At 43.5% G+C, this 24,094-nt stretch overlaps 1 protein-coding gene and 1 pseudogene across 1 annotated transcript in view; both read right to left on the reverse strand.

Annotated features, from left to right (window-relative positions):
• Positions 1-1,046: 1,046 nt before the first annotated feature.
• On the reverse strand, positions 1,047-10,366 carry LOC139405602 (aquaporin-10-like; annotated as a pseudogene).
• Positions 10,367-16,247: 5,881 nt separating this feature from the next.
• The window catches only part of LOC139405603 (uncharacterized), a 21,829-nt gene continuing 13,982 nt past the window's right edge, over positions 16,248-24,094 (reverse strand). Inside the window, exons 2-7 of the mRNA XM_071148011.1 lie at positions 20,868-24,094; positions 20,468-20,687; positions 20,200-20,298; positions 19,793-20,042; positions 17,824-17,940; positions 16,248-16,822 (exon numbers count right to left, since the gene is read on the reverse strand). The exon at positions 20,868-24,094 is cut by the window's right edge and continues 232 nt beyond it. Coding sequence (XP_071004112.1) covers positions 16,665-16,822; positions 17,824-17,940; positions 19,793-20,042; positions 20,200-20,298; positions 20,468-20,687; positions 20,868-23,848 — 3,825 coding nt within the window. The 5' untranslated portion in view covers positions 23,849-24,094 and the 3' untranslated portion in view covers positions 16,248-16,664. The remainder of the gene's footprint in view (positions 16,823-17,823; positions 17,941-19,792; positions 20,043-20,199; positions 20,299-20,467; positions 20,688-20,867) is intronic.

The following is a 24,094-nucleotide window of genomic DNA, read 5'->3' on the forward strand; positions in this document are numbered from 1 at the left end:
TATGGAACCTACCTTTTCAAGTCCACGCTATGTGCACATTTCTGTCAGCAACATCCAAGTCCTCTCGCTGGGTTCATGCTGCTGTTTAAATGTTGATGACACGCCTGCCCTTGTTTGTAAGGCCACGGAGGTAGATGATACAGGCAGGCACTGTGGATGCGCCGTGCTGATACACAGACATGCTGGCGAGGTGAAAGAGCTTTTCTTTCTCCAACCAGGGAGAGAAACAGGAAGGAGGGGCGATGCTTACTTCGACCACCCTCCTACGCATATTCAAGCAATTTCTATAATTTCATCTCATGAGGAAATAGACTATTCTCTTTGTAATGTCAGGGAGATATTTTATTTTTTATTTTAATTATTCAACAATGTCGACATCTAGTTATTACAGTTTGGGGAACTTTTGAGAGTTCCTTTTTTGTCACCATAATTTCACAAAACCTCCCGCCTCAATATTGCATTTGAAGGTTATTATTGAACAACAGCCTTTCAGCCATGTGCTTTATATTATTTATCTCATAGCGCCCCCTGCTGTCACTGGTCGGTAACAGCAACAGCCCATATTTTGGGGCGCAACATCAGCACCAAAGCTGCAGCGATTTTTTTCTCCAGCTTTTGATATTCATAGCTACAAATCAAACCAATATTTTATATTTAATTTATTCTGAACTCACAAAACACAGCCCAAAACAATCTCAACACGTACACTATAACTTTTGACTACAATGGCCAAAACTGTACAAATAAGCACTCTCATACAACCATATTCCTCAAACACACACACCTTTCTTCATCATCAAATTACAAATCAATAGAGTACTAAAGCAGGAATCAGGAGAGGGGAAAATGTAGGAATATGTTGAGAAGGACAGAAGCAAGGTAGAAGGACGAAGGGAAGAACAAGTTCAGGAGAAAGAGAGAACACAGACAGATGGAGAGAGAGTGATAGAGAGAGAGAGGAGAGGAGTACAGAAAAGATGGCTGACTTTCTCCTTCAGATGGGCAGCCTTTTCTATGTCCAGCTGTATAACAGCTAGAGATTGAGATCATATGTCCTTGGGGAATGACTTCAGGCCCAGGTCCATTGCCTCCAGACCGGGCGCCATCTTGTTCTCCAGATAGAGCCCATCGGACTCCAGTTGCAGTGGTGGGTGGTGCAGCTCAAAGAAGAGCCTCACCTACCATAGCCCCAAAGAATGGGGCCACCAGGGGCACTGGTGGGTTTCATTGGGAATCGAGATTTCTAAGGGACCTTCTTGCAGTTCCTACCACTTCCACTGGATGTCACCAGTCTTTAGAAATTGGTTGAGGTTATTCCTTTGTGTAATGAAAAAGTAGCCCTGTTCAAAACGAGGGTCACTTCAAGTGTACTGTTAGATAGAGGCGTGTGACCAGAGAGGTAGCATCAGTTTGTTTTCTTCCTGTATTGAACACAGATCATCCCGTCTTCAATTTTATTGATTATTTACTTTAAAAAATACCTAAAGTTGTATTACAAAAGTAGTTTGAAATGTTTTGGCAAAGTTTACAGGTAACTTTGAGATATTTTGTAGTCACGTTGCGCAAGTTGGATCAGTGTTTTTCTGGATCAAACGTGCCAAATAAATGGACATTTTGGATATATATCGACGGAATAAATTGAACAAAAGAACCATTTGTGATGTTTATGGGACATATTGGAGTGCCAACAGAAGAAGCTCGTCAAAGGTAAGGCATGATTTATATTTTTATTTCTGCGTTTTGTGTTTTCAACCCCTGCAGGGTTGAAATATGTTTTCTCTCTCAGAACGTGGTTGGAGGGGAGGTTATATTTTTGTCAGAGTTAGTCATGCTCACTGGGCTATATTTGGCTGTAAGATATTCAGGTCTGAAAAGTTGAATCGTAAAAGTTTTGTGATAGTTTCTGGTTATTGATTCTTGGTTTGATTGTTTAGGTAACACCAATGAAATTTAACAGGAAGTTAAGGTATTCTAACATTATAATCTGTTTCCATTACGTGGAACAATGTCAGGCCAGTAAAGTGGATTGCAGGTTGAGTTTATTTTATTTTGCAGGGACAGTGCACATTAATCACAGTTATGGGGGTCTAATGGCAGGGTATTCATGTCAAGCACTTTGAGAGACTGTTTGCAGACAGACTGAAAGCGGTTTAATGTTGCAAAGCAAGCTTGGGCTAAACTAGTCAAATAGTAGGGGAATTTCTTAGATTTATAGTACAGTATTGTAACCAAGGGTAGTAGTGCATGCTCAATTAAGTACATATAACCATTGAGGAAATTTAAAACTAATGATTGGAGGGAGTACAATGAGAAGATATCACTATTATTAGGTTTTGTTTGTAGTCAACGTTTGGGTTTCTGAATCGGGGTAGTGTAACGAATGCTGACCAAGGGTTTTTTTCTGTGAAAAGGAGTGCTTCATTGTATTTCTTTTGAAATGTTTTCTTGGGGCTGTAATCTTGAAGGGAGCGAGTGAGATAGAGGCATATTTCTACCAAATTGAAATGGCCTGGAAATGTTTTGTTTGTTTAGAACCTGGGGGTAGTCTTTGGGTTTGAGGAGATTTCCATTTTTCATAGAGACGATATCTTAAAGGGGTACACACACACAAGGAATATTAGAAGTTTATTTTCTGAGTTTTAATTAAACACGTGACTTCTTTTGATAAAGGGAATGTTCTGGAGACCTGGGATACACAATGTAGAAAATGTTTTATGGTTTTTCTTTCATTTGTATAATATAGTAGGAAACACGACTGTAAAAGGGGTGGTCTGATGTGGTCTGATCAGCCAAATGGGAGGGCCATTTGGATAATGAATTTAAGGTCATTAGTAATACTGATTTCAAGGTAAATTGTGTAATTGATAATTATGAACGAGTTTATAGTTCTTCGACATATTTGTAATTTGAACCAATGAGAAGAAAGAAATGGCATAGCCTTGGATTAATGGTAGATTTATGTTAAGTATTTAGAACCTAATCCAAGCCAACAGGTGTGACGCACTTGGGCGTAGTGGGTGCGGAGTCAGACGCAGGAGAAAATTGTATATGCCAATACCGGGCGCACATAAACTATTGGCCCAAAGCCAGGACCCAACTAGTCCGGAGAAACAAACTAAATGTAACACACTACCACACATAAACACAGTGGGAAAAATAAGCCTGCACAAAGAGCAGACGGGCCTTACCGGCTTAAATAGCCCAACTAAAAACAGAAACCAGAAACAGGTGAAACCAATGAGACAAAACCAACAGCAAAGGGAAAAGGGATCGGTGGCAGCTAGTAGACCGGTGACGACGACCGCCGAGCTCCGCCCGAACAGGAAGAGGAGCCACCTTCGGTAGGAGTCGTGACAGTACCCCCCCCCCCCCCCCTCCGACGCGCGGCTCCTCCAGCGCGCCGACACCGGCCTTGAGGGCGACCCGGAGGGCAAGGTACAGGACGATCCAGATGGAGGCGAAGGAAATCCCTCAACAGTGACGGATCCAAGATGTCCCCCACCGGTACCCAGCACCTCTCCTCCGGACTGTACCCCTCCCAGTCCATGAGGTACTGCAGGCCCCTCACCCGGCGTCTAGAGTCCAGAATAGCACGTACTGTGTACGCTGGGGACCCCTCGATGTCCAGAGGGGGCGGAGGGACCTCCGGCACCTCACCTTCTTGCAGGGGACCAGCTAACACCGGCCTGAGAAGAGACACATGAAACAAGGGGATAATGTTTAGACTGTTTTTTTATGAGGATTGTAATAAAAATCCTAACAGGAAGCTTTATAATTGGATATAGGTCTATAACAGTCATTGATGAATATCGAATATACATACATGTATTGGTTTGAAATATTCTTGGATACCATTTATGTTTCAATATAGTGTTTGATGTATTAGTGTGTATTATTTAGTCATTAAGGGTGGATTGTTAAAACTTCTTATGGCTGCAGGGGCAGTATTGAGTAGCTTGGATGAAAAGGTGCCCAGAGAAAATGGCCTGCTCCTCAGTCCCAGTTACTAATAATAATTTTGCACGCCCAATTTTTCAGTTTTTGATTTGTTAAAAAAGTTTGAAATATCCAATAAATGTCGTTCTACTTCATGATTGTGTCCCACTTGTTGTTGATTCTTCACAACAAAATACAGTTTTATATCTTTATGTTTGAAGCCTGAAATGTGGCAAAAGGTCGCAAAGTTCAAGGGGGCCAAATACTTTCGCAAGGCACTGTATATATATATATATATACACAGTATATATATATATATACACACACAATTAGCCTATTTCCGAACAAAGTAGCCATTTTCATTTGCCACAGAAATAAAAGTAAAAACGTAAATGCTGAGGATATGGCTTTTGCAAGTGCCAACATCCCTCAAAAAAGTTGACAATCCCAAAATGTTTGCATTCATTGACACATGTAATGAACGGAGGTAAAAAAACAACAACTGAAAGCATCTCCATAAACTACAGAAAAATACACTGACACACAATGATGTGTGTTCTTCTCAGACAGTGTAATGTGTTTATTTGATTTCCGATGGCTGTGTGTCCTGTCGTTCCATTTATATTATAATGCTACATTGCAGGTTTTTCAGAAATGTTTTCATTGGTGTTCTTTTTTTCAAGCGATATTGTGATTTAGAGTTTTTTTCTGGTTGGATTCATCTCTTCTCCCCATGAACTGTCCTAATTGCACCATTTTACAACCTCCAATGATCAGGGATTGAGTCTTGGAGAGAATCAGCTTGAGCAAAGTGAGGTGTATAATCACTGATCTTTATTGAAAAATATAAACGCAACATGCAACGATTTGAATAAGTTATAGTTCATATAAGGAAATCAGTCAATTTAAATAAATTCATTAAGCTCCAATTTATGGGTTTCACATGACTGCTCAGGAGCGCAGCCATGGGTGGGCCTGGGAGGGCATAGGCCCACCCACTGGGGAGCAAGGCCCAGCCAATCAGAATGAGTTTTTCCGCACAAAAGGGCTTTATTATAGACAGAAATATTCAGTTTCATCAGTTGTCCAAGTGGCTGGTCTCAATCCTGCAGGTGAAGAAGGTTATACATGGTCTGCGGTTGTGAGGCTGGTCGGACGTTCTGCCAAATTCTCAAAAACGACACTAGAGGTGGCTTACGGTAAAGAAATGAACATTCAATTATCTGGCAACAACTCTGGTGGATATTCCTGCAGTCAGCGTGTCAATTGCACACTCCCTCAAAACTTGAGACACCTGTGGCGTTGTGTTGTGTGACAAAACTGCACATTTTAGAGTGGCCTTTTATTGTCCCCAGCACAAGGTGCACCTGTGTAATTATCATGCTGTTTAATCAGCTTCTTGAGATGCCACACCTGTCAGGTGGATGAATTGTCTTGGCAAAAGAGAAATGCTCACTAACAGGTATGTACACAAATGTGTGCACAAAATGAGGGAAATAAGCTTTTTTGTGTATGGAACATTTCTGGAATCTTTTATTTCAGCTCATGAAACATGGGACCAACACTTTACATGTTGCGTTTATACTTTTGTTCAGTAAACAAATAGCATTCTCTGCCAAATAATAGGCTTTGTGCAATTACTTTCATAGAGCTACGCCTCCCCTGACTTGAGCTACGCCTCCCCTGACTTGAGCTACACCTCCCTGACTTGAGCTTACACCTCCCCTGACTTGAGCTACACCTCCCTGACTTGAGCTACACCTCCCCTGACTTGAGCTACACCTCCCCTGACTTGAGCTACACCTCCCCTGACTTGAGCTACACCTCCCCTGACTTGAGCTACACCTCCCCTGACTTGAGCTACACCTCCCCGAAACACTCACTCACAACCAAACAATGAATTATTGATTGGAGACAGCTTGTTTCAATTAAAGAGCGTTTCCTTGGATTTTCTCCCTGAAGCAAACCCAGTGGATAATGTTGTAAATACCTGTCAAAGATAAAACCCTCAAAAAACAACCAGAACGACTGGCTCTAATCATAGTATCAACTTCTGCTTTCACCTCTGACTGTGTGTTTTTGAAGCTCACTACTAATATATACACCTGATCCTCAATCAGCAGTAGCATGTCAATAGAACAAAATGACAGGAGAGGAGGCTTGGACAAATGTTCTCCCATCAATCTGTTAGCATGTCCTTTCTCCTATAGGAAACAGCCAGAGAAATGTCTCCCCACTGGGCAAAGCAGTCAATTCAACATCTAGTTTTGATTGACATTTGGTTGGGTTGTCAACTAACGTGAATTCAACATGAAATCAACAACATTGGAATTAGGTGAAAAGTTGGGTGAAAATAAGATGAAATTCCGTTATATTGACGAGTTTTTGCAAATCCAATCAGTTTTTCACGTTGATTCAACATCATCCCATTCATTTTAGGGTTCTAATGACATGGAAACAACATTGATTCACCAGTTTTTGCCCAGTGGGTCACATCTAGTAGGAGTCTCTTGCAAGTCAGTTGGAATTCAGTGATTGAGCGAAAATCTTTTCATTTCAATCTCACTTCAACAGTCGGCCTGACTCTCTCTACCCTTTCTAGAAAACCACAGTTTTCAACTCCACCCCTTCCTTCTCTGGTGCTGGGGGCTGCTTCCACACCTCCGTGGTGGGCTTGGTAGAGGAGCTATCTATGGGAGGGTTCGTTGGAAGGTCGGGCAGGTGCCATGCGATGAAGACCAGATACATCCCAGAGCCCACCATCCCTCCCAGCAGAGGAGCCATCATGGGAACCCAGAACCAGAAGTTATAACACCTAGAGAGACGAGGAGGAGGGAGGATTTGTTTCCAAGTCTGCAAGTGAATTAACTTCACTTTAAAAACTCGTGCCCAGTTCCAAATTGAAATATGGTGTCTGTGCCATGTGTGTCCGTCATGTGCCTGGTCTAGCATTGGTATCCGGTGGTAGATGTTCCTATAGACGTAAAGTGCCTTACGGGCACACTTGGCACCACAGGTGCCTTAATTGGGGAGAACCTGTAACGCTTCTCGTTGGTGGAAGGAGAGGTGGACAAAATGCAGCGTGGTAAATGTTCGTCATGTTTTAATTGAACAAACTGAACACTACACAAAATAATAACAAATAGAAAACGAAACAGTTCTACCAGGTGAACAAACACTAAACAGAAATGAAACACCCACAACCAAAATGGGGAAAACAGGCTACCTAAGTATGATTCTCAATCAGAGACAACGAATGACACCTGCCTCTGTTTGAGAACCATACTAGGCCAAACACATAGAAATATAACAACCTAGAAAAAAGAACAGACTACCCACCCCAACTCACGCCCTGACCAACCTAACACAAAGACATAAAAAGGAACTAAGGTCAGAACGTGACAGAACCGGCTCATAGTAATGGCCGGAATGGAATAAATGGAATGGTTTCTATGTGTTTGATACCATTCCATTCACTCCATTTCAGTCATTAATATGAGCCATCCTCCCCTCAGCAGCCTCCTGTACGTGGCACACTTGGCACCAACACATTCACAAACACACAAACACACTAACCAGATCTACCTCTAGTCCAGGAGTATGCCACTCCTTTCATATGGTTCACTCTTCTCTCCCGTGCACTTAACTGACCTACTGACCACTTCCTGTAATATTGCACACCTGCTGACATGTTGCACACCTGCTGACTCAGGTCAAAAGGTGTTTGTGTGTTAGACCTACGTGAACACCTCAGTGCCCCAGCCGGCGGTCAGTGTCAAGAGGCGTGGCCCCAGGTCACGGGCAGGGTTTATCGCTCCGCCGCAATTGGACGACATCGACATGCCGATCCCCAGGACTACCACGGCAACGATGGGCGGGATCAGAGCGTCGGGGTCAGGACTATTCTTCTGGTCATCCAATGGGAGGATGCAGAGCATCAACATGGCAGTGGCCACCACCTATAGAATATGAGACATTTTGGGAGCCTGGGACGATAAAGGTTCTATCTGCAAAAAGATAATTCTGAGATAATTGGCTTAATTAAAGTACCAATCCCTCATTGGTTTGAATGGTGTCAACAATGTTATCTTGTATTTGTTTGAACTTAACATGAATTGGGTTATTTAGGGTACTATATAGGTAGAGAACATTGAACAGAACAAGGCTATGTCAATAAATCTCTGAAGCTGGAGACTCATATCTCCCTCACTAGCTTTAAGCACCAGCTGTCAGAGCAGCTCACAGATCACTGCACCTGTACATAGCCCATCTGTAAACAGCCCATCTATCTACCCACCTCATCCCCATACTGTATTTATTTATCTTGCTCCTTTGCACCCCAGTATCTCTACATGCACATTCATCTTCTGGAACATCTACCATTCCAGTGTTTAATTGGTATATTGTAATTACTTCGCCACCATGACCTATTTATTGCCTTAACTCCCTTATCTTACCTCATTTGCACTCAATGTATATATACTTTTTGTTTTCTTTTGTTCTACTGTATTATTTACTGTATGTTTTGTTTATTCCATGTGTAACTCTGTGTTGTTGTATGTGTCGAATTGCTATGCTTTATCTTGGGCAGGTCGCAGTTGTAAATGGGAACTTGTTCTCAACTGGCCTACCTGGTTAAATAAATAATAAATAAAAATAACTCAATCTGGACAAAATGCAGATAGAAACTTATACAGATAGAACAAAGCTCTCAGAGTCAGTTGTTAAAAACAATATTCAGTTTAATTTAGCTTTCTTATGTTTCAGAATGTTCACATTTATGACACCATTATGGTTTCCACTAGATAGCACAGCCACAAAGTCAACATTGTCTGTATCGTAACAATTTTTTATTTGATTTGATTTATTTCACCTTTATTTAACCAGGTAGGCAAGTTGAGAACAAGTTCTCATTTACAACTGCGACCTGGCCAAGATAAAGCAAAGCAGTTCGACACAAACAACAACACAGAGTTACACATGGAGGAAAACAAACATACAGTCAATAATACAGTAGAAAAATAAGTCTATATACGATGTGAGCAAATGAGGTGAGGTAAAGGCAAAAAAAAGGCCATGGTGGTGAAGTAAATACAAAATAGCAAGTAAAACACTGGAATGGTTGATTTGCAGTGGAAGAATGTGCAAAGTAGAAATAAAAATAATGGGGTGCAAAGGAGCAAAATAAATAAATAAATACAGTAGGGGGAGAGGTAGTTGTTTGGGCTAAATTATAGATGGGCTATGTACAGGTGCAGTAATCTGTGAGCTGCTCTGACAGCTGGTGCTTAAAGCTAGTGAGTTAATGATAATGTCATCTTAATTTAAGGTTAGGGTTAAGCATAAGGTTATCAGTGTGGTTTAAGGTTAGGGTTAAGCATAAGGTTAGCAGTGTGTTTTAAGGCTAGGGATAGGTTTAAAATCTCATTTTAAGAAGAGAAATGTAGGAAAATAGGCAGGGTTTATGACTTTGTGGCTGTGGAGGTTAGTGACGAAGGCCAAACGCTCTGAGGAAGGCCTAGAAGTCGATACGTAAAGTTATTAAAGAGCAGTGATACTATCAAGATCAGTGTGCGGGTTTCCTCTTTTTCTCATCTTATTCAGCTGTTACCATTCACCTGCAACAAAGATGGCTCAGATGAGTGAGTGCCTTTTGAGTTAGTGACAACACACCATCATCCGTTCCTGCTTCGTACTGTATCATATTGGTCTGACCTGGTCTAGGATGCTGCTGCTGAGAGATAGGTGCTGCTGAGAGATAGGTGCTGCTGAGAGATAGGTCCTCGGAGGGATAGGTGCTGCTGAGAGATAGGTGCTCGGAGGGATAGGTGCTGCTGAGAGATAGGTGCTCTGAGGGATAGGTGCTGCTGAGAGGTAGGTGCTGCTGAGAGATAGGTGCTGCTGAGAGATAGGTGCTGCTGAGAGATAGGTGCTGCTGAGAGATAGGTGCTCGGAGGGATAGGTGGCAAAGATGGACGCCGTTTCATTAGCCCCATACACTGTCAAATTCACTGAAGTCCATGATAGCATCTGACAGAGAGAGAGGGAGCTGGTTGTTCAGTGATAGTTATCATGAAACACTATATCATAATGCTACTGAATATGCATGTAACAAGCTGACATGACACCAGTGATTGGTGGGACTGGTGTGTGAGTGTCTGACTGACCATAGTAGACCAGGAAGACCAGGCCAGAGGCCAGGTAAGCTCCCAGCACCTGACACAGAGCGTATGGGAGCAGCTTCACCCAGGGCACCCTGCCCATTAATCTTATGCTACTTAAATATAAATAACAGACATTTTTCTAAACTAATCCAATCTCTTACTTGGATTTATTGTGCCCGTTATTGAAATGGTTGTTCCAGTTTAGATGGTTTAGCCAAAAAGTTGAATATCCCCACTCTGTCTGTATTCCAATATGAATTACATCACTTTGCAAGCCTTCATAATGTGACTTGCAGGCCTGATGATTTGCAGGCTACTGTGTCAGGGTAAAACTAGGCCCTCAAAATAAGGACTTATTAAATACTTGTATTGTGTTGAATAATAAAATGTTCATGATAACATATTTGGCTGTCAGTGTTGATTTGACACTGGAGAATTTGCTGTGTGTTTTCATTTTAGGATTAGGGTTGTCAGTTTGTCATTGAAACAGCAATGTACTCTACCAGTGGAGGCTGGTGGGAGCAACTATAGGAGGATGGGCTCGTTGTAATGGCTGGAATGAAATTATTGGAACGGTGTCAAACACATAAAATATATGGACACCACGTTTGACTCCATTCCATTACTCCATTCCAGACATTACAATGAGCCTGTCCTCCTATAGCTCCTCCCACCAGCCTCCTCTGTACTGTACATACTGTATACTGTATGAGTTGTTGTTTAGTGGAGAAAATGACAGTATTTATTCTAGTCCAAGGATTGGGATGGGTGTTGGTTTGGGATGAAAGGTGTAGTAGGGTTTACCTGAGACCCCCTTGCAGAGGTACATGGCAGACATGACCCCTACAGAGAAGGCCATGTTGGCTGAGAGGTACTGTCCCTTAGTCTCTCTACTGGTCTTCACCTGGGCTGATGCACTACAGCCAAACATCTAGAGGAAGACAAAGGGGGAGAGAAGGGAGGCAGAGATAAAGTCAAGTTAGATTAAAGAGGCAGTCTGGTCTCATAGACTAGACGTAACATAATAAATATAAATCCGGGATACTGAAATGAGTATGATATTCAATGTTTAGTGCTGAGCGATTAGTGCTTTTTGAGGTCGGTTCATTTTCGGGTACGAAGTCCCATGATGGTAGTGACTGTCCATTACTGCTTATCACGTATTAACCATAATTTATTCACATCACTTAAGTTTTCTATGTTACGTCTACCCCTGACTCCAGGTTGAAAGAATACTGTGAGGGAGGAGATGAGAGTAGGGAGGGGAGAAAGAGGGAGGGAGGGAGAAAGAATTAGAGAAGCAAAGCACAAGTAGAGTAGAGGTAAAGGGGATGTGATAGAGAGGGGAAAGAGAGGAGCTCAAGGGAGATACTGTAAAATAAAGAGAGGGAACATGAACTGCAGCCATGGCTAGAAGGACATCCAGTTCTAGCACTTTCCCTTCCTCGGCTGTGTGACTGAGCAAGGTTCCAGCCTGCACACAGGTCTATTACAGCTTGTTCATGTGTCTAACGGTCATGGACTAACATATATAACATGACAGTATAAACTGTAACGATATTGAGCCTGGCACCTTCTACCCGTTCAAAGGCTCTTAACAGAGACCAGCTTAGATAACCAGTCTTACAAGTCTGTGTATTGTGGCTTATTGAAGGCTAAAGATAAGGAGAAGTAGTTTACTAAAAGTAGATGGGTCGTTCCATGAAAAGAGTGCCTTTTGCGTCCCTTTGATATTTCAATTCTAAATTGTTCACCAGTATTGAATTTTAAAAGCCTGTTATATTAAATTAAGTGACCTTTAATATAGGCCAGATGGAGAATTCAATACATCAGATATTTGATCATGTAAATGCAATAAAGATGTGTTATTTTAGGAACATTTTAACCCACTTAACCCCATCATTTCACCATCATTGTAAAAACCCTAGTTATTTTGTTGCTTTGCAAAAGTAATTTCTGAAGATTTATTTTTCATGTGATTAGTGAATCATTTACGTCTGTCCCTAATTTTAAGGTCAACCCTGTTACATGAACTGAACTCTCATTTTATTATGGTGAAACATCACAAAGAGTGATTCTTAGTAGTCTTAAACAAATCTACTTGGAACCAAAAGTATACACATGGTTATAAAAGAAGACACCTGTACCATGTCACATACTGTATAGAGATGAAATGTTTTCAGTTTTGACTTTTCATCCCAATATTACACTTATATACATCACAGAAGACTGAAATATAACAAAGCTGTTTGACATAAACACCAGATTTGTCAGTTTGAAAACCAATCATCTTTATTAATTCTAAAATTATTTATATATTAAATTATTTTTATTTAACTAGGCAAGTCAGTTAAGAACAAATTGTTATTTACAATGACGGCCGTCCGGGAAACAGTGGGTTAACTGCCTTGTTCAGGGAAGGATCGACAGATTTTTACCTTGTCAGATCGGGGGTTGGATCCAGCAACCTCTAAGGTGTTCTTAATGTTTTGTGTATTGTTATATTCCCTGTCTGATTCCCAGTCCATCCACTAGACAGCAGTAGGATATCACATGATGTCTCTCTTGAAACCGGTTGCATCTGGTTTGGGTAGAGAGTACAGGTGCCAAAATGGGAAGGGGGTTAACTTGCCTGGCCCAAAACAACCGCTCAGAGTTGAACAAAGATGCCACACAGCTAAAACCTCTTCTGGTTATATGTACTTAAGTATCCAAAATGTAATTGTAATTGTAAATGTAATTGTAATTGTAAATGTAAATGTAATTGTAAATGTAATTGTAAATGTAATTGTAATTGCTAAAATAAAAGTAAAAGTACAAATATTTCAAATTCCTTATATAAAGCAAACCAGACGTCACCATATTCTAGTATTATTATTATTATTATTATTATTATTTTACAGATAGCCAGGAGCACACTCCAACACTCATTTACAAACGAAGCATGTGTGTTTAGTGAGTCCGCCAGATCAGAGGCAGTAGAGATGACCAGATGTTCTCTTGATATGTGCATACATTTGACAATTTTCCTGTCCTGCTAAGAATGCAAAATGTGATGAGCACTTTTGGGTGTCAGGGAAAATGTATGGAGTAAAAAGTACATTATTTTCTTCAGGAATATAGTGGATTAAAAGTAACCATGGTTAAAAAAAAATACAGATACCCCTCAAAACAACTTAAGTAGCACTTTAAAGTATTTTTACTTCAGTACTTTACACCACTGCATGTCTGAACCTGGTTGCAATAAGTGGTGTCGACTGGTGGTCATTTGTCTACTGACTGTTTACTCAGGTTATCAATTCTTATTTGTGGTTGCAATGTCGAGAGGAAAACCTGCAAGTAAGCACTTCATTGTACTGTGCATGACATACACACACACATATATAGACACACACATACATATATATATATATATATATATTTACACACATATATATATATATATATATATATTATATTTAGATTTTTTTTCTTCTGTCTATAAAAATAGTGTGCTTTATGTTTTCCATTTTGAACAGTAAGGCTTTAGAAGCTAGGCTACTCACCAGCAGAACAAATGTTCCCAGCAGCTCTCCCAAACACTCCCGAGCCAAGGGGTTCGTCAGGTACCTGGTACCTGCCCGCTCTCCTTCATCCCCAATACCTGTTTGTTAGCCTGGACCTGTCCCATCTATACGCATCTGTGCCTAAACCTGTAGCTCCCACCTGGCCAGCCTACAGATTATGTGTATGTTGCCCTGTGCAGATCAGATGCCCACGCAGATCTACTGGTTTCTGCAGAATCTTGTAGTCAAAGTGGTATTCACACACTGTCAAAGGCAAAAATAAAAAGTGTCATTCAGTCAATAACAGCTGTCATCTTCACCTGTCTGTGGCCTAATGTCCGTCATCATCTTTCCCCGTGCACTCCTTTACTAGCTAGTTACCGTCTTTATCAGTGTCCGACCTGTCCCCTCATCAAATCCAATTCAACCACACACACACACACACACACCCATACACACACACACACACACACACACCCACACACACACACATTACACACACACACACACACACACACACACAAACCACACGGCTGACTGTCCATTAACTAAAGTATCGGATCTGATCTCGTCAATCAGACTTTGGCCTCCATAACCATTAACTCTAAACTGCACAAAACCTAGTTTTAAATCCTAGTTAAATGTCATCCTTCTTCTAAACAAACAGTATCTGCTGTGTTTTTGGTGTGATTAAACATTTGAGCTCCTTTGTTTTACCATGCTTGAGGAAGTCAATTAGCCAGCTAAGTCATTTAAGAAAAAAGTTGGATCCCAGATATATATTGCTATCTTGAAAGCTACCAAGCTACCTAGATACCAAGCTAACTAGCTACCAAGTTAACTAGCTACCTAGCTACCAAGCTAACTAGCTACCTAGCTCCCAAGGTAACTAGCTACCTAACTCCCAAGGTAACTAGCTACCAAGTTAACTAGCTACCTAGCTACCAAGCTAACTAGCTACCTAGCTCCCAAGGTAACTAGCTAGGCATATCCTTTTAGCTGTTTTGTTCCAATATAAATATAATTATAGTTTTAACCCGAGATCTACTTATCTGGGCTGAAAATGAAGTATTGCAACAATATCTCTTACCGTCTTCCCTTGTTTCTCTAGTCTTCTTTGTATTGAGTAAAATGCAGTTCAATATTGAGTGAGCGTTGTGTAAGAGTGGTGTATAATATCTGTATGTTGTGTTTACAACCCCACCTGACCCTAAAGATACCACAGGGAATTAGATAAGGACCATGTGACCTTCCGGGGGGTTAGCATCTTTAACAACATGATTTCCTAAGGTGTCGTGTGTGTGTGCATGTGCTTGTGTGTGTGCATGTGTGTGTTTGTGCATGTGTCCGTGTGCGTGCATGCCCATTTGTGAAATTCTGATTCTTCATTATTAGTACATTCAAACAAACTTCACAATCGTACAACACTGCCCTTTGGTTCTTTTGGCAAACCTAATGTAGGCCTGTGCCAACTAGGTCACTAATCATTAATTAAGCCTGTGTTGACAACTCCACCAGAGTGATAAGATAGGTCAATATAACCACATTGACCACTCTTGTAACAGTGTTGAGTAATCTACTGTAATTAATAAACCACAGAGAAAAATGAAAGAGCTAACTAACCGAATTGAGGAAGGCAGTGAATTGCCCTTCAATTTCAGGTAAATTAAATTAGAAAATATGTGCTTAGAGCTGGCACAACTCTGTATTCTACATGACAGACCCATGTGTCTGCTCTAGAAAATACATTTCTATCTAAACGTTATGAAAAGTCACTTCTCCTGGACAGGCCCTGATGAAACCCTCAGGATAATAAAAAGACAGTACCGATAATGAGGAGATAATGACTCAGGGAAGACAGATACTAATGAAACACAGCTTGGTTGAAATGTTATGAAGTATCACTAGCTCACTAAAGGTCACACTGGGGAGCAGAAAACAATGACTTGGCATTATTCTCTTGTTAGGGGCAGAAAAAGCTAAGCTTAGTATTACATCGGCTATAGCCTAATGCCATCTTATCACATGTTCAGGTGTCAGGGAGGGAGACCCATCCAATGAGAACCCACCCCACCAAGAGCAGCGTCTTCTGACAAGTTGCGTCCTTCTGACCTGACCTGTCGCTAATTAATGAGTGATGTTAATCAATTACATTAATCAGTGTAATTCGAACGCGATGTGTCACTGAGACATGAGACATTACATAAACACATATAGGCCTCTAAACTACACCTAAGGGCCTCATTGCACACATGCACTCACACACACACACACACACACACACACACACACACACACACACACACACACACACACACACACACACACACACACGGAGGCTGGTGGGAGGAGCTATAGGAGGAATGCATAGGTGGCCAGATAATGTGATCTTCTAGCGCCCCTTGTAAGTAAAACAATGTACATTTGAGTAATTTAGCAGATGCTTTTATCCAGAGTGAGTTACAGGAGTAATTAGGGTTAAGTGCCTTGCTCAAGGGCACATCAACATATTTTACACCTAGTCGATTACTGGCCTAATGCGCTTAACCGTTTGGCTACCTGCCGCCATGTACTGTGTTTAAACAGGGACCGCTTTCAACCATGGGGTTATTGTAGGATTTATTAACTTTCCAGTCACAATATATATTACAACAGCCATATACAAACTCCTTACATTTCATCATATAAAACAATGGGCCGACTAGGTATTAAAGAAACATACAGCATATTTCTACAACGTTAAATAAATGACCGCTGTGATGATCTCTGTCTCCCTCTTCATACCCTGGGTTGACCCTATATACAGACAGGCCCTCTCCTCAGTGTTTACTGGTCTCTTCAGTGCTTTGTTATCGTATGACTGCTGCAATACATATCATCCCTCTCACTTGAGGTAGAAGTTGACCCGAACCACATATCCAAAATCAGATTGGCAACCCTCACTTCAACCTCATAGGAGTACAATGCTTCAGTGCCTTGTTATAAGCATATCGAGGGTGCATATCAATGTTCATTCCTGTCACTGTGGTTTGTGAGGACGGTGTAGTACCACATCCACAGGCCCAGGGGGCAGTGTTCTGATCAAGGTCCAGGCCTCTAGCCTCCTCAGGCCCACCAAGCTCACACCCTCGATCTCCATCACCTCGTCCCCTGGAGACACCTGGTTCACTGGACCACCTGAAAGGGATGAGGGGCTTATTGTTAGTAGATGTTGACCTTGATATCTTTATCAGACACCTCATAACCAATGGTCTGAGCTTGGAGTTTGACACGTGTTTCTGCTGACTGAAGAGACATTCATTTGAATGACCTCAATAGAAAGGTCAGCTCCTCTACCATGTGGTGATATACAGTAAGTGTATTTGATTTATTTGGCCATTTAAAAACATAATATGTGTGGACACAATGCATTATTGCAGTTTTTAAATCACTTAAAAACTTATTTCCATTATGGTCCTCTTGAAAATACATGAAAACAGAATATTTACACAAGATGATAACATGACAACAGAATATTTACACAAGATGATAACATGAAAACAGAATATTTACACAAGATGATAACATGAAAACAGAATATTTACACAAGATGATAACATGAAAACAGAATATTTACACAAGATGATAACATGAAAACAGAATATTTACACAAGATGATAACATGAAAACAGAATATTTACACAAGATGATAACATGAAAACAGAATATATACACAAGATGATAACATAACAGAATATTTACACAAGATGATAACATGAAAACAGAATATTTACACAAGATGATAACATGACAACAGAATATTTACACAAGATGATAACATGAAAACAGAATATATACACAAGATGATAACATAACAGAATATTTACACAAGATGATAACATAACAGAATATATACACAAGATGATAACATGAAAACAGAATATATACACAAGATGATAACATGACAACAGAATATATACACAAGATGATAACATGACAACAGAATATATACACAAGATGATAACATAACAGAATATTTACACAAGATGATAACATAACAGAATATTTACACAAGATGATAACATGACAACAGAATACATCATTTTTTCAATAGGGGGGAAACAGCAATAGGAATAAAATAGATGATCAAGTAACGTTCATTAATACTATTATATTTTGTAGGTAGGTTGACCTCTCACCCAGGAAGAGTTTCTGTACGGTGAGGGGTTTGTCTCCCAGGCTGGAACCCACTCCTCCCTCCAGACTGAAGCCCAGGTCTCTGCTGCGCTTCTCCAGCGTCACACACACCCTCTGACCTGACACACAGGACACACACACGGTCAAAATGACTCCCACACACACATTTGCCTACGTTCTCTGTCAAAACACCAGGTTCAGGATGATGAGAGAAGCTGTGAAAAACAACAGGTTCAGGGGGAGAAGAGAGAAGCTGTGAAAAAACAACAGGTTCAGGGTGAGAAGAGAGAAGCTGTGAAAAAACAACAGGTTCAGGATGATGAGAGAAGCTGTGAAAAACAACAGGTTCAGGGTGAGAAGAGAGAAGCTGTGGAAAAACAACAGGTTCAGGGTGAGAAGAGAGAAGCTGTGGAAAAACAACAGGTTTAGGGTGAGAAGAGAGAAGCTGTGGAAAAACAACAGGTTCAGGGTGATAAGAGAGAAGCTGTGAAAAACAACAGCTTCAGGGTGAGAAGAGAGAAGCTGTGAAAAAACAACAGGTTCAGGATGATGAGAGAAGCTGTGAAAAACAACAGGTTCAGGGTGAGAAGAGAGAAGCTGTGAAAAACAACAGGTTCAGGGTGAGAAGAGAGAAGCTGTGAAAAACAACAGGTTCAGGGTGAGAAGAGAGAAGCTGTGAAAAACAACAGGTTCAGGGTGAGAAGAGAGAAGCTGTGGAAAAACAACAGGTTCAGGGTGAGAAGAGAGAAGCTGTGAAAAACAACAGGTTCAGGGTGAGAAGAGAGAAGCTGTGGAAAAACAACAGGTTCAGGGTGAGAAGAGAGAAGCTGTGGAAAAACAACAGGTTCAGGGTGAGAAGAGAGAAGCTGTGGAAAAACAACAGGTTCAGGATGATGAGAGAAGCTGTGAAAAACAACAGGTTCAGGGTGAGAAGAGAGAAGCTGTGAAAAACAACAGGTTCAGGGTGAGAAGAGAGAAGCTGTGAAAAACAACAGGTTCAGGGTGAGAAGAGAGAAGCTGTGAAAAACAACAGGTTCAGGGTGAGAAGAGAGAAGCTGTGGAAAAACAACAGGTTCAGGGTGAGAAGAGAGAAGCTGTGAAAAACAACAGGTTCAGGGTGAGAAGAGAGAAGCTGTGGAAAAACAACAGGTTCAGGGTGAGAAGAGAGAAGCTGTGGAAAAACAACAGGTTCAGGGTGAGAAGAGAGAAGCTGTGGAAAAACAACAGGTTCAGGGTGAGAAGAGAGAAGCTGTGGAAAAACAACAGGTTCAGGGTGAGAAGAGAGAAGCTGTGGAAAAACAACAGGTTCAGGGTGAGAAGAGAGAAGCTGTGGAAAAACAACAGGTTCAGGGTGAGAAGAGAGAAGCTGTGGAAAAACAACAGGTTCAGGGTGATAAGAGAGAAGCTGTGGAAAAACAACAGGTTCAGGGTGAGAAGAGAGAAGCTGTGGAAAAACAACAGGTTCAGGGTGAGAAGAGAGAAGCTGTGGAAAAACAACAGGTTCAGGGTGATAAGAGAGAAGCTGTGGAAAAACAACAGGTTCAGGGTGAGAAGAGAGAAGCTGTGGAAAAACAACAGCTTCAGGGTGAGAAGAGAGAAGCTGTGGAAAAACAACAGGTTCAGGGTGATAAGAGAGAAGCTGTGGAAAAACAACAGGTTCAGGGTGAGAAGAGAGAATCTGTGGAAAAACAACAGGTTCAGGGTGAGAAGAGAGAAGCTGTGGAAAAACAACAGGTTCAGGGTGAGAAGAGAGAAGCTGTGGAAAAACAACAGGTTCAGGGTGAGAAGAGAGAAGCTGTGGAAAAACAACAGGTTCAGGGTGAGAAGAGAGAAGCTGTGGAAAAACAACAGGTTCAGGGTGAGAAGAGAGAAGCTGTGAAATGACTTTGGAACATTGATCAATGTTGTTCTGCTTTAGATAACTTTTACCACAGTTCTACTGCAATGCTCCAACCAGCTGATCCATCTCACCAGTGTTAGCAGGCTCTGTCTGTGTCCCTCCTGGACTATCAGTCACTGTTCCTCCCTTACGGGGGTCTGTTACCCCCCCTCTCCTCAAGACAACCACGCCCATCCCCTGAGTCCGTGCCCTCCTTAGTGTCCTCAGCACCTCCCAGTGGGAGGAGCCACACAGCGCTGTGCCGTTGATTGACAGGACCTTGTCTCCCTCCTGGATGGATCCCTCCTTAGCAGCCACCCCTGCCGGGAACACCTTATGGACCTGGAAGACAAACACCAGAGGTCAGAGTAGACCAGGAAGTGAAAAAACATGATGCCTAGGCTTTAGATCAGTGGGCTAATGTGGTCTTGAATTGTGTGGGCGACCTGAGTCGGTCACAGAAACATGGAAGCATTGGTACTAGTTGAGTAGTACTCACAATGACAGGTTTGTTCTGGTCCACTCCTCCTGCCATGGTGAAGCCCAGTCCCACACCAACATCCTTATGGAGAACCACCACCTGGACATCCTCATAGTTCTATAGAGCGGGGAGAGAGAGTGAGGGGGATAGAACAGCAACAGCACAAGATGGCAGTTGAGCATTGACAAATACTGATGCTATTATTAATGCTAATTCAAATGGAATAACACTAATGTAATGTTTTAGCTGGTTGTTTAGTCTGGTATAGTGAAGATAGTTGTGGTACCTGCAGCGTTGTGTCCCCCAGGCTCTTTACGTCGTCCAGCAGGCGGTTCAGCTCATCACTGCCCAGGACAGACACACAGGACAATGCCGACACGTCAGACGACAGGCTGGCTGACCGGCTGGCTGACCGGCTGGCTGACCGGCTGGACGGCCACTCCTCACTGTCAGAGGAAGACTGGGGATCATAGTCCACCTCTCCAAAGTTACACAGCTCTGCCAGACTGAGAGAGAGACATAGTGGGGGAATAAACTCAAAGATAAAGTTGAATGATTAGATAAAAACAAGTAACAGGTAGCCTGACAATAATCCCACCTTTCTAGCTGTTAATTGACTTTTAAACATGGTGCTTGTTGTGTTAGCGTAGTATTTTCATCATCAGTTGAAAACAGAAGTGACCCACCTGAGAGAGAAGCTCCTGCGATGTGATTGGCTCATGGCGCTGGTGACGGTCACCGACGATTCAGCAGAGTCTGAGTCGTAGGTGGAGTCTGAGTCCTTCTCTGTACCTTCATCATCAATATCCTCATCACTCCATCCCCCTTCCTCTGAGTTCCATCGAGCCAGAGTGGGGAGGAGCGGTAGGCTGTTGGGGGAGGAGGAGGTGAGGGGAAGGGACAGGGAATCCCTCCCCAGGCCAGAGTGTGAGACTGGGATAGCAGGGTCAGTAGTGACCCTACCCTGGGCTGTGTGTGTGGAGACTGGAGGGTTCTTTAGGTCAGCTAGACCTGAATCTACACCCTGTTGGTGTTTAGGCTGCAGGGAAGTAGTGGGGAGGTGTGGGGAGGTGGGAGGTGTGTTCTGGGGGTGGAAGGGGGAGTTCTGGGGGGTGTTGGTGGGTGTCTTGTCGTCATCGCTCACTGGAGATGGCAGGTTAGGTGAGTCTCTATTGTGAGGCCTCCTAGACTGGTCAGGGCCACCTAGAACGTCATCGGAGTTGTTCACAGAGTTAGACAGCTGGGAGGATGAAGTATCCTTGGCAGTGACTGTAGTAGTCTTTGTGTTGGTGCCTCTCCTACTCCAGTCCTGGGGTGTGACTGTGTGATTGGGGAGGTCTGGCTCATCAATGGAAAAGTCTCTCAGAGTGTCTCTGGTGGTTTTGCCATTCAGAGGGATGTCTAGTTTACCCCCGAGGTTGGGAAACGTACCAGAGACAACAGCATTCTCCCCCACTTCCCCTGTCTCCCCCACTCCCCCTGTCTCCCCCACTCCTCCCGTCTCCCCCACTCCCCCTGTCTCCCTCACTCCCCGTACTAACCCTCTATAAACCACTCTGCCTATCTCCCCCACTCCCCCGCTCTCCCCTACTCCCCCGCTCTCCCCCACTCCCTGTACTAAACCTCTATAAACCACTCTGCCTATCTCCCCCACTCCCCCCGTCTCCCCCACTCCTCCCGTCTCCCCCACTCCCCCTGTCTCCCCCACTATCCCTGTCTCCCCCACTCCTCCCGTCTCCCCCACTCCCCCCATCTCCCCCACTCCCCCTCTCTCCCTGCTCCCCAGCCTCACCTCATCCACTGACATAGACCTCAGCGCCCACCCTCTATGAGCCTTCCTCTCTTCTCTCACTACCTCACTTCCTCTCCCTCCACCAAGTGCTTTATCTGGCACACTCTTCCTTACCCCTTCTCCTTCTCCTCGTCCTCTCCCCCCATCCATAATTACAATCCCTCCCTCTCTTCCTCCTCTCCCTCTCTCCCATACTCCCCCCACCCCGCGTACCTGTCTATCCAACCCACTCTTGCTGACCCCCTCTCCAGACTCACTGAGCTGTTCCGGGACAGAGAAAGCCCGTCTGGGCTTCAGGTAGTTGGGCACTGGGACCTGAGATGTCTGTGTCAGAGCTTCAAACTGGTGGATCTTGTTCCTCACACTGGCTGCAGAGGGCACTACCAGTTTCCCAGGTAACTTGGTATTTTCTGTGTTCTGTAATGTTATCCTCTGTGGGGTGTTGGCTTCAAACACATCTTCTGACAGGCTCTGTTCCCTGGCCACGCCTCTACCAGGGGTCTTGCTCCTGTCATAGGTGTCAGTTTTCCCATTAAGCTGATTGGTCAGGAGGGGGTTTGACCCTGTGGTGATCCCTACTCCGGACGTTGTGATAGGCTGAGAGTCCCTGGTGGGTGTCACTGATAGTCTGTGCTGGGGGAGAAAGACTTCAGCGTTATCTCTCCCTCGCTTCTCCAACTCCTTTTTCTTGTGTCCTTTTCCTTCGACATCAGTCCATTTCTCTTTTTCCTGAGCCATGCTCCCCACCCTTACTCTCTCCTTTTCGCTGTCTTCACTACTTCCACTCTTTTTGCCCACAGTGTTTGTCACCTCCTTTTCCCCTCTCTCCTGTTTGTCTTCTAATGGAGGGGATAGTGAGGGGTCCCTAATGCACACTGATGACCCCTCCACTAAGGGTGTGTGTGAGGGTTTGTATGAGAGTGTGGGTGTGGTACACCCTGACACTGGAGACAGTGAGGGGCTCAAACCAGACACCTTGACTGCACTATGCTGATGTCTCTGTGGTGTGTGTGTAGTGTGTGTGGTGTTCTGTTCTACCAGGGGTGTGTGTGTGGTGTTCTGTTCTACTAGGGGTGTGTGTGAGAGCAGGCCGTTCCTCTCCCCCCTGGATAATCCACTGAGGGGGGAGGAAAAGGGGGAGGAGAGGGGGGAGACAAAGACAGAGTCTGTGGTGGACTTCCTGCGATTGGCTGCTGTATCCCCCCCATCCCTCTCCAATAGAGACCAGTCTCCTACCGGTGCTGAGAGACGCTTGGTTCTGGTTGAGTCCTTCACATCTCTGTTAGTAGCTTTATCAGTTCCAGTAGTCCCATAGAGCTTCTGTATCCGGTCCCAGATACTCTGACCCCTGGAGGATCCAAGAGATCCACCGGCTGGTTTTCTGGTTCCAGACCCAGGACCAGGACTAGAACTCAGCCTGGTGGGGAGGGACTGGCCCCCACTGGCCCTCTCCAGAGATATAGCCACATACGCTAGACCCACAGGGGACACCACTTCACCAACGGAACGCCCTGACCCCCCAACGGGGCTCATCACTTCCCCTGGTCCAACTGAGTTAAAGGCCTTCACCCTGGACAACACATTGCTCTCTCCTGCCCTCCTACTCTCCAAACTCTCTGCTCGTTTAAGTGTGGACCCCCCTAGGTTCCCAGAAAACCTCAGCAGCCCAGTCCTGAGCCCCTCGCCACGGCTAGCCCCCCTTCCACTCCAGTCTAAACTCTTACTCCTTTTGGGCAGGTTTAGCCTTCTCCACTCTGTCCTGCCCCGGTCTCCAGCCAACTTCCCTGCAATGCCACAGTTTCCTCCCCTGTCACTGCCATCCTCTGGGATCACGTCCCTCACACCACCATTCTGTCTCAACTGTCCGGTGGCCATTGTGGAGCCTGTTGTGTATTTCCCCTCACTGGGGAATGGGTCCAGTGCGAGTTGAATTATTCCAAACGTAGTATGTAGTAAAAGGTGACGGTTTAAGAATCCCAGTAATCCTTTTTTTAACCACAGGTCAAAATCATCACAGAAGTCTTCGACAGCAGAACAGGCCTGGTAGCAGCACAGGTCTGGTAGGAAAGGTGTTTGTCTGCCCCAGCAGAAACGTCAGAGTGGTTGAACTGCAATCTTCTC

Source organism: Oncorhynchus clarkii, chromosome 3 (assembly GCF_045791955.1).
Source record: "Oncorhynchus clarkii lewisi isolate Uvic-CL-2024 chromosome 3, UVic_Ocla_1.0, whole genome shotgun sequence".
NCBI classification, from domain to species: domain Eukaryota; kingdom Metazoa; phylum Chordata; class Actinopteri; order Salmoniformes; family Salmonidae; genus Oncorhynchus; species Oncorhynchus clarkii.